Source organism: Rhincodon typus, chromosome 6 (assembly GCF_021869965.1).
Source record: "Rhincodon typus isolate 14 chromosome 6, sRhiTyp1.1, whole genome shotgun sequence".
In the NCBI taxonomy this organism is placed as follows: Eukaryota; Metazoa; Chordata; class Chondrichthyes; order Orectolobiformes; family Rhincodontidae; genus Rhincodon; species Rhincodon typus.
The window spans coordinates 5,296,931-5,308,072 of NC_063337.1; the positions used below are offsets into that span (position 1 = coordinate 5,296,931).

An 11,142-nucleotide genomic window follows, 5' to 3' on the forward strand; every position below is an offset into this window, starting at 1 on the left:
CACTTGTCCCCACTTGTCCCCACTTGTCCCCACTTGTCCCCACTTGTGCACAGTACACAGGCTGTGACCAGTCGGCTCAGAGTCATTCGCCTGGACTGAGCAGATTCTAACCCCCTGGTTATATTGGTCAACCAGGGCTTTCCTGATTGGCCCAGGTTAACAACCCCAATCATTGACCTTGTAATCAATGTGGTCAACATGATTCCAATCACTGCACTTAAGTTCTCCAATTTATCTATGAAAAGTGCCTTATTCTCACAATTTTTAAAAATCCTTTAAATGCCTTCACCTTTATGTACCACTATTTTATTGGGTTATGTGTTCAATTGGTTTAGAAATTCATTGCCATTGTATTTTATGATGCAGAATGAGGCTGTTCATTCCATTGTGCCTATGCTGGCTACTTGAAATAACTATCCAATTAACTCCACTTGCCCCTACAACCCTCGTATTTATCCCCCCTTCAAGTATTTAGAACCATGGAAAAGTTACAGCACAGAAGGGGGCCATGCAGCCCATCATGTCTGCACCAGCTGAATAAACTAGCCGCCCATTCTAATCCCATTTCCCAGCCCCTGCAGATTCCAGCACATCAGGGACAGACCCCAGCTCCTTCTCAATGAGTTCCACCGCAAACCCTAAACTGAGCAGAGAGTTCCAGACACTCACTACCCTCTGGTGAAAACATTTTTTCTCTAATCCTTCCACTAATCACCTTAAATCTGTGCCCCTTGGTAACTAACCTCTTTGCTAGGGGAGATAGGTCCTCCCTGACCACTTTATTCAAGCCCCTTGTTATTTTGTACGTCTCAACAAGCCAACCCTCAGCATCCCCTGTTCTAAGGAAAACAACCCTGCCCTAACCAATTTCCCCTTCAATTTTCAAGCCCTGGCGACATTCTTGTAAATCTCCTCTGTACTCTTTGTCTAGAGCAATTATATCCTTCCTGTAATACGGTGACCAGAACTGTACACAGAACTCCAGCTGCAGCATACTCTGTGTTTTATGCAGTTTCAGCATGACACCCCGCCTCTTGTATTCAGTACCACACCCAGTCAAGGAAAGCATCCCGTTTACCTTCCTTGCCACCCTATCCAATTCTCTTTTTGGAAGTTACTATTGAATCTGCCCACAATGCCCTTCCTGGCAGTGTGTTCTGGACCACAGTAAGTTCCCATCTTTAAGTGTCAACAAGTCAGATGTCAGGGGCGAATTTGCTGGCAGCATTTTTCCTTGCAAGTCAGAAGATCGTAGGATTAAGTTGCACTCAGGGCTCGAATGCATGAGCTAAGCGACTATTTCTGGTGCAGCGCTGAGAGAGTGCTGCATTGCTGGAGCTGCTGTCCTTCCATTCAGACAATAAATTATTCTAATGCTCAAAATAATCATGGAAACTTTAATCACTTCAGGTTCAGATGATGCTGGGGCCTAAATTAAAGCCCCATCTGCCTGTTCAGCTAAATTAATCCAAGCACAATCCTCCAGTATCTGGAAAAGCCAGTGAAATTCACTCATCATTTATCCCTGAGCTGCACGTGATGTGGTATGGTTTCCTACATGATAACGTGATGTCAAAAATAATTAGTTGTCGATAAATCATCTCAAGAAGGTGAAAATCACTGGAATAGTTACAAATTATTTGCCATTTCCTTCCTTGGTAAGGTAGTGGGATTTCCTGTTTGTTTCCATTGAAATAATTGATATGATTATAGATATAAAAGTTTGATGTAAAAAATTAAAGAAAAGCTTGATATAAAATTGATTAACAATGTTGGATGTAACATTGATATTGCAGTTTGAATATACACATCATCAAATTCAAGAACAACTTTTTCCCCACTGTTATCAGACTTGATCGGACCTCACAAATTTTCACGTGAATCTCTCTCTGTGCCTTCTCTGTGTCTGTAACACTGTATTTCTGCACTCTGTTCTATTATCCTGCTGCACTTTGTGCGGTTTGATCTATCTGTATTGACACTAAATAATACTTTTCATTTTACCTCAATACATATGACAATAATAAATCAAATCAAATAAAAAAAACAGTGTTGATCTAAGAATAAAACCAGAAAGAGCTGGGAAAACCGCAGAGAGAAAATCAGGAGTGATTCTGATGAGGCATCATCAACCGTGGGACTGGATATTATACGTCCCATGAGGGGCATGCTGCTGGTGAGGGGATGTGTTTGTAAAATAGGAAGTTTGGGAGAGAGCACAATGTGATAATGTTACAATTACCAATTCCCCTCCCTTTGGTCATTTTTCTTCATTTTCAAGTTGTGAACATTACTGGCAAGGCCAATATTAGCTGCCCATCTCTAACTGCCTTGGAGAAACTGGTGAAGAGCTTTCTTCTTGAACCACTGCAGTCTGTGTGTACTTCCACAGTCAGACCTCAACTGGAGTACGGTGTGCAGTTGTGGGTGTCACTTTATAGGAAGGATGTGAACGTATTGGAGAGAGAGTGCAGAAACGATTTACAAGAATGGTTTCAGGAATGAGAAACTTCATGAGGACAGGTTGAAAAAGTTTAGACTGTTCTCAATCATAGAATCCCTACAGTGTGAAAACAGGCCATTCGGCCCAACAGGTCCACATAATCTCTCTGAAGAGCATCCCACCCTGACTCATTCCCCTACCCCTGCATTTTCCCATGTCTAACCTAAACATCCCTGGACAATATGGGGCAATTTAGCATGGCCAATCCACCTAGCCTGCACATCTTTGGACCGTGGGAGGAAACCGGAGCACCCAGAGGAAACCCGCACAGACACAGGGAGAACGTGCAAACTCCACACAGACAGTCGCCCAAGGGTGGAATCAAATCTGTGTCCCTGATGCTGTGAGGCAGCAGTGCTAACCACTGAGCCACCGTGCCGCCCTTCCCTCCTTAGGGAGAAGAAGGCTGAGAGGAGATTTATTAGAGATTTTCAAAATCATAAGCGAGCTGGATAGTGGAGATAAGGAGAAGCTGTTTTTGTGCGATAAAGGATCAAGACTGAAAGGGCATTGATTTAAAGTGATATGCAAAATAAACAAGGATAGTGTGAGAAAAAAATCTAAATACTTCCTAAATATTAACAAGGATTTCTGCCTCTACCACCTTTACAGGCAATAAGTTCCAGACACCCACCACTTTCTTGATGAAAAGGAAATTCTTCACATCCCCTCTAAACCTCCTGCCCCTTACCTTAAATCTACACCTCCTGGTCATTTATCCCTTCACCAGCGGGAAAGGGTTCTTCCTGTCCATGCTGTCTGTGCCCCTCAGAAACTACACTTCAAAGGTATTTCTGAAAAAGGGTCACTGGATTCAAAATGATAACTCTATTCGCTCTTCACAGACACTGCCAGACCTGCTGAGTTTCTTGAGCAATTTCCAGTTTTGCTTGAAAGGTAGTTAATTGGTGCGATGCACTTTGGGAATTGGCGAAAGGTACTGCATAAATTTTGTCATTTTTGGGGGTTCATATCAGTACAAACAGGTAACACTTAACTTCTGGACTGAAACCATTTGCCTCAATATGAAAATGTATCAATTCTAAGTATACTCTTCCTGTGAGTGTTTTGGTAATTGGCCTGGTGATAATATTGATGGGTGTCAAATAGCTCTGTGCTATTTTTAGCTCAGAGGCTAATGAGTTCACATCATCCTGGGTCTGCCCTGATACAACAGCTCGTTACCTCACCTAAGTTAATGAATGTGTTAAGAACCTGCAAAAGGAATCTTCCTTCTGAATGTGAATTGGTGCAGCTAAAAATAGTGTCTGGGAAATCAACCCCCCACTATTGTTGCCTTAAACGGCTTTGTAAGGCCGTTCACTGGCTGTGTTTCTGATGACATTCTCAGCTGATGACTGTCTTCCAGCATGGAGTGGAGGGCAGCAGTGAAGGGAGCTGGTGTGGTTTCCATAGCTTGTTCAGACTGGATGAGAGGGACCAGGCGAATCAGTCAGACTGGTCTCCAGTGTTCTATCCTAGGCCAATGCCAAGTTCGCTGATCCTTTTGCCATTGACCTCAATGCCTGTGGACTAGCAAGAGATAAGGCTAGCCTAGTGAGACTGGAATGTGTGAACGATGATCCCTGGTGTGGATTGAAATGGGCATAGTGAAGGATAACTAATTGGTGAGTTCCCCAAGAGGGTAATGGTTACTTGGGTACGTATGGCTCCTGCCAACCCCAGAAGGAATGTCCGCATAAGGAAGGGTCCGTCAATGTTAAAAACTGAAAACATTGATGAATATCCCAGGAAGGCCTTTGAGTTATTTGAGGCCTGTTGTGTAATGATCACTACACCGGGCTCTGCAGTCCCGTACAGATTCAACTGTCAGACACAGTTATTCCAGCAGCTTGATCTCTGTATCCTCTGTATCGGAAGACATTGTTTTAAAAGTCGGAGTCTCCCAGTTTTTCCCTTTCTTTGGCTCTGTGTCTCTCCTGAAGGCAGCAACTCTTCATTCAGCTCTGATGAAGAGTCATCAAGACTCGAAACGTTAGCTTGCTTTCTCTCCATGGCTGCTGCCTGATCCGCTGTGATCTCCAACATCTGCAGGAATTTGCTCCTTCTTTAGAATGTGGCCCATTTTGTCCAAATCTCCCTTCTGTCGCTTCACAGACTTGTCAATGGTGTATGTATTACTGTCACTTGTTCCTAGGTCAGGGATGGGTGCTCCAGTCAACTGCCCCATCATTGCAACCAAAGATGAACTATCTTTGTTCAGTGACACTGAGACATGGCTTCAAATCCCAATCTGGAGAGTCTGGAATCTAGGCTAGCACTCCCCGTGCCATACTGCGGGAGAGTTGTACAGTCACAGCTGTTAGCTGTTGAATGAGGTGTTAAACGCATTCCCCCATCTGCTCTCTCAGGTCAATGTCAAATTTCTGAAGGTAATGTTTAAAAGAGCAGGGAGTTGGTTGTCCCTTGTAACTTACGTAGGCCGTCATAGAATCTCTACAGTGTGGGAGTAGGCCATTCAGCCCATCCCCACCCTCCAAAGAGCACCCCACTCAGTTCCACCCCATCCCTATAATCCTGCATTTCCCACAACTAATTCATCCAACCTACACATCCTGGACAATACAGGCAATTTCCCATGGCCAATCCGCCCTAACCTGCACATCTTTGGACTGTGGGAAGAAACTGCAGCACCCAGAGGAAACTCACGCAGACACGGGGAGAATGTACAAACTCCACACAGACAGGCACCTAAGGGTGGGATTGACCCTGGGACCCTGCTGCTGTGAGGCAGCAGTGCTAACCACGGAGACACTATGCCAGACCTCATTCATCTGCTGGGACAGTGGGGCAACAAGACTCCGCCACCTTCCTCAGACCACCGCAACCTCTTTCACTGCAGCTTTACTGGTGTTTCACTCCTGAATGTCCTCCTTAAATGTACTTTGCCAAGTCCTTTTTGGCCAGCCTTGTCTTCTTTTCCCATCTGGTGGTGCCCATCCAACTGGCACTGTGGCAGGGTATACATTTGTGAAATACCCACACAGTCAACCTCTGTCCCCTCTCTATCACACTGTCCTTTAGGCATCTCTGCCCAGTCCTGTGTACCTCTTCTTCATTGGTGCTGTAATCTCCCCAAGTGATGCCCAGGATCTATTTGACAGTTTCTGGAGGAAGGTGCCCAACTTATACGACACTTTTGCTGTTGGTGGCTCAGTGGTTAGCTCTGCTGCCTCACAGCGCCAGGAACCTGGGTTCGATTCCACCCTCAGGCGACCTTCTGTGTGGAGGTTGCACATTCTCCCCGTGTCTGTGTGAGTTTTCTCTGGGAGCTCTGGTTTTCTCCCACAGTCCAAAGATGTGCAGGCTAGGTGGCTTGGCCATGTTAAATATGGAGCTATGGGGATTAGGTAGGAGACTGGGTTTGGGCAGGACAGTCTTCAGAGGGTTGGTACAAACTCATTGGGCCAAATGGCCTCTTTCCACACTGTAGGGCTCTATTGTTCTGTTCTTCTCCATGTCTCACTGGATTGTAGTTGGTACTACAATGGGCATGTAGCTCCATGGCTGTGTTCTTAGTGTTGGATGTCCATACTGAGTGTGGTCACTGGAAAACTGACTGGACACAGAATTAGCTTTACCGATTGGAATTAAATCTCAATGTTCCCTTTCCTGGAGATGTTTCTCCAAGGAGGGCAAGTGATCAATGTCCTGAATGTTGTCTGGTGGTGATGCGGTAGCAGATCAGCAAGGGCCTTGTTGCTATCCTCGTCACTGTTATGGTGTCTTCTCGCAGCCAATATGTAGACCACCCTTGGCAGCACTCCTCTCAAGACTGCTGATCATGTCTTGGAGTGTGCATGGGTTCTTAAGCCAGCGAAGCGATGTCTCTACGGAATCAAGGTCCATCAACCTAGTGGCATGCACACTACTTAACCCTTTTTAAAAAAAAATCTGCTGAGGTTTCTGATTGGCTGCTATGCTTTCCCACATTACAAAAGGGACTACACTTCAAAGCGCTTCATTGGCTGTAAAATGCTTTGGAATGCCCTGAGGTATTGAAAGGCACTATACAAATGTAACTTCATTCTTTCCCTTTTTCATTCTCACGTTGCATCATTCCCATTGATACCTGCATTCTCTCAGGGTGAGATTGGCAACTGGCACTCCCTGTGGCATTGTCTGCTCTTTGGATTGAGTCAGTTTCCAAAGGGACCAGACTTTGACCCTACGAGCGTAAAAATGCTGTAAAACCATTACTTGCAAATGATCAGATCTCTCAACATTGTTCCCAAGTTCCAACAACAACACAGACTCACAGAATTGCAGGTAGCAGGATGAAGGTATCTGGTAGCATAAACACAGAGAGCTGATGCTGTGTGCTGCTTTTCCAATCCATCTGCTTGGACATGTCATGACACATCTCTGTACCCTTAACATCTTCAGGTCCAGAGGTAATGGCACTACCACTGCACTCTTATGTGCTCAGTGTCACTGCATACCTTCCTAATAAAGAGAAACCCAGGGGAATTTCTAGGAAAAAGTGTCCTGCTCCTTGTAAAGATCGTGCCAGTTGCCAATCTCACCCTGAGAGAATGCCAGGTATCAAATGGCCCGAGAACACGACCAAGTTTGGCTGTGATGATAAAAGTGGCTTAATTTGAAATTGAGATCAGGTCCTGTATCTGAATGCATTACTGTGACCCCTTGTACTGTTATCCTCTGCTGAATATAATGTGAAATTACCCACTTAGCTGAGAGAAACAAGAATGCAGAGTATTTCTTAACTGGGGAGAGTGTGGAAAGTATTGATGTGCAAAGGGCATTCTTGCTCATAATTCACAGAAAGCTAGCATGCAGGTGCAGCAATAAAAAGGAAAGCAAATAGTATGTTGGTCTTTATTGCGAGAGGATTGAAGTACATCTTTCTCCAGGTGTCTTGCTGTAGCCAGCGACCGTACCTGGAGTACTGTGCACAGTTTTGGCCTCCTTACCTAAGGAGCTGTCTCATTAAGCAACTGGTGGTGGTTTAACCCAAGGGTCACCTTGCCTCAAGCAAGGGAGAGGTTGGCAAAAGGAGGCTGTTGTAGTCGGTTAGCTCAGTTGGCTGGATGGCTGGTTTAGGATACAAAGTGATTCCAACAGTGCGGGTTCAGTATGCGGATAAACTGCACATAAACCAATGCTTTCCCAGCTACCACCAGTTCTGAGGAAGGGTGATCGGACCCGAAACGTTAACTCTTGATTTTTTTTCTTCGCAGATGATGCCAGACCTGCTGAGCTTTTCCAGCAACTTTTGTTTTTGTTTCTGATTTATAGTTTCCGCAGTTCTTTTGGTTTTTACGGTCATTTACATGGTGTGTTCTTGAAAACTTTAATCTTATTGAGTATTAATAATACAGACAGCAAGTGCTGATAGTACTTATCAGGTCAGGCAGTATCTGAGGAGAGATAAAGAAATATTCATGTCTATGACCTTCCAATTTGCAAACACGCCTCCCATCTAGTGACTCCACCTACACTTCCTACTGCCTCGGGAAAGCATCCAACACAATCAAAGACCCCTCCCACCCCAGTTATGCTCTCTTCCACCCTCTTCAATTATGCAGGACATATAAAAGTTTGAATACACATACGAACATTTCAAGAACAACTTCTTCCCCGCTGTTATCAGACTTTTGAATGGACCTCTCAAAATATTAATGCCGATCTCTCTCTCTGCACCGTAACACTGTAATCTGCTCTCTGTTCTGCTACCCTGATGCACTTTGTATGGCACTACCTGCCCATATAGCACGCAGAACACCACTTTTCACTGTATCTCGGTACATGTGACGACAATAAATCAATTAATCAATCAATTCCAGCACGTCCAGTAATTGTGTTTGCTCCCTAAGCATTTGTCGGTGAAATCAGTAAATGAGAAACAGCGTATGAGTTAATTATCATGGCGGTTTTAGTGCCAAGGTTGTTGATTGGTGATGGAGGAGAGTTAAGTGACTGCGCTTGTATGAGGGACATTTAATTGCGTTGTGCGTGATGCTTTTTCTACTGAAACCAGTCAGTGTGGCTAAAAACAGTGTCTGGTTCACTCTGCTTAATGCTACAATCCACTTTTGCCCAACACTGTATTCAGGCAGAACTTGCTGCGATGATGAAGGAGATGCATCATGTTGTTAATCTTCAGGACTTTGGTGTCAATCCCAGTAGGAACTTTAATGCTGGAGATTTGCCACCATCACGATTCATGGCCTGGGAGATTGTATGACTTCTCTCTCTGTGACATTTACTTCTGTGCAACATGTTTTTGGAATGATGCAGTTACTACTGATGCAAAAAACAACCAGTTCTTCACTGCAATGTTGCACTGTTCCAGCTATTCTCTCCAATCATACCTCAACTCATAAGGATATAATCTAGAACTATCCTAAATGTCTTCTCCTTAGGGTTACACTGGCAATAAAATCCAGTCACAAATTCACAACCTAAACCTGTACACTGCCTGCAAGGCAGACAGAGGTTAGAGTTCAAGAATCCCTTGAAGACAAAACTCAGGCATATCTAGCGTGGACTGGGAGGAAAAATACACGAGAAAGAAATACTAGGGGGCATTTATTATATTCAAGGTGGCAGAGATAGACAGATCAGTAAGGGAATCAAAAATAAAAGTTGCTGGAAAAGCTCAGCAGGTCTAATAGCAGCTGTGGAGAGAAATCAGAGTTAATGTTTTGGGGTCAAGTGACCCTTCCTCAGAACTGAGGACAGTCAAGAAAGTAGAGTTGAAGATTATCAGATCAGCCATGATCTCATTGAATGTTGGAACAGACTCGATGGGCTGAATGGCCTACTTCTGCTCCTATGTCCTTATTCTCAAGGAATGAAATGTTTCCTTCGAATTGTAAGATGTGCTGACTACTAAAGACAAGAGCCAAACTGAAACGATTGGACAGTCTCTACAAAATTGGCTAATTAATCCTGCCCACAACTGTAATTGGGCTCCACGCCCATGTTCAACACTTACACAGGCTACGCTTCAATCCACTGGAGTTTTGAAGAGTTAGAGAGTGATCCACCAGGGTGGATGTGAAGAGGATTTTCCCTGTTGTGGGAGAATCTAGAATTAGGGGTCAGAGTTTAAAGATCAGGAGTTTAAAACAGAGACGAAGAGAATTTTATTCTCTCAGAGGGGTGCGAGTCTTTGGAACTTCTTGAAAAGGTGGGGACAGTAGAGTCTTCGAACATTTATGAGGCAGAGGTAGATAGATTCTTGTTAAGCAAAGAGGGTGAAAGGTTACTGGGGTTAGGCAGGAGTTTGAAGTCTCAATCAGATCAGTCATGATCATATTAAATGCTTGAGTAGATTCAAGGGGCTGACCGAGCTGTTCCTGCCTCCTCATTTGTATGTTTATATATAACACACAACAGATTTAGAGATTGGTTTGATATTTATTTAGTTGTATGTCCTGACAACATCCAACTTCCATTTTCCAGGTTCATCTTGATACAGAGTGGGCCCGGGACCAGATTTGGACAGGGTTTGGGTCGAGGTTCCTTCTGTTGCTTTCGTTCTGACACTGTTAGCAGAATGAGAGTGGCACTTGGCTATGCGCTGGTATCTGTTTGTGCCCTACTACTCAACACAAGGGTCTGCCACGCCATTCGATGGCTGTAAGTATCTCTGTGCATGCGTTTGTGTGGTGCGTGTTACATATGTATGTATATGTGTGCAATATTAGTGTTGTGATATGTGTTTATAGGTTGTGTCATGTGTGTATGCCCATGAATGGTGTACATGATTAATATGCACATATGTGTGCCCATACAGGGTCTATGGTCATTTGTGTGTTTCGATTCTGTGTTTATAATGTTTTGGTTAACTGACAGCTACAGATTGAGAATTCTTACATCCCAAGTGTCATTACCCAAACCCTCCTTGATAGAACTATGCCAAAATTCAAAGAATAATTCACAGCCCAATGACCATTTCCATTTGGAAGGACAGTGGGAGCAGATACATGGAAACACCACCTCCTGCAATGTCCCCTCCAAGCCACTCACCGTCCTGACTTGGAAATGTATCGCCGTTCCCTCACTGTTGCTGGGTCAATATCCTGGAATTCCCTCCCTGAGGACATTGTGGGTCAACCCACAGCACGTGAACTGTAGCAGTTCAAGAAGGCAGCTCACCCCCACCTTCACAAGGGGCAACTAGGGATGGGCAATAGATGCTGGCCCAGCGAATGATGCCCACAGTCCATGGGTAAATAAAATAAAGACTCAAATGGGAATTTGACTGGGTGTGTGTCCTGTGACTCCCCCTGTTATGACAGAATTACGCTGATTGCTCTCCCAGTTCGACCCTCCCACCCCCTCCTCACCACCACTCCCCTTCAGTACCCTTGACCCAATTCTTTTGTGTGAGGTGACAATTACTCCTGGCCATCTGTGACAAGCACTTTGTACTCAGAGCATGTAGCTCCATCTGTTTGATTTGAGGCTGCTTTTCTGAACAACACTGCAGCTAGGCGCAGGGCTGCAGCGCAATATTGTCTGGCAATTAATTAGATCTCTTCTTATCGAAACCAGGGACTCTTCTACCAGAGATAACACAGTGTGGAGCTGAAGGAACACAGCAGGCCGGGCAGCATCAGAGGAGCAGGAAAGTTGACGTTTCAAGG

At 44.6% G+C, this 11,142-nt stretch overlaps 1 protein-coding gene across 1 annotated transcript in view; it reads left to right on the forward strand.

The window, feature by feature from the left end:
- Window positions 1-11,142, forward strand: part of LOC109935446 (protein Wnt-11-like) — a 70,020-nt gene that overhangs the window by 9,394 nt on the left and 49,484 nt on the right. Inside the window, exon 2 of the mRNA XM_048597863.1 lies at window positions 9,956-10,132. Coding sequence (XP_048453820.1) covers window positions 10,050-10,132 — 83 coding nt within the window. The 5' untranslated portion in view covers window positions 9,956-10,049. The remainder of the gene's footprint in view (window positions 1-9,955; window positions 10,133-11,142) is intronic.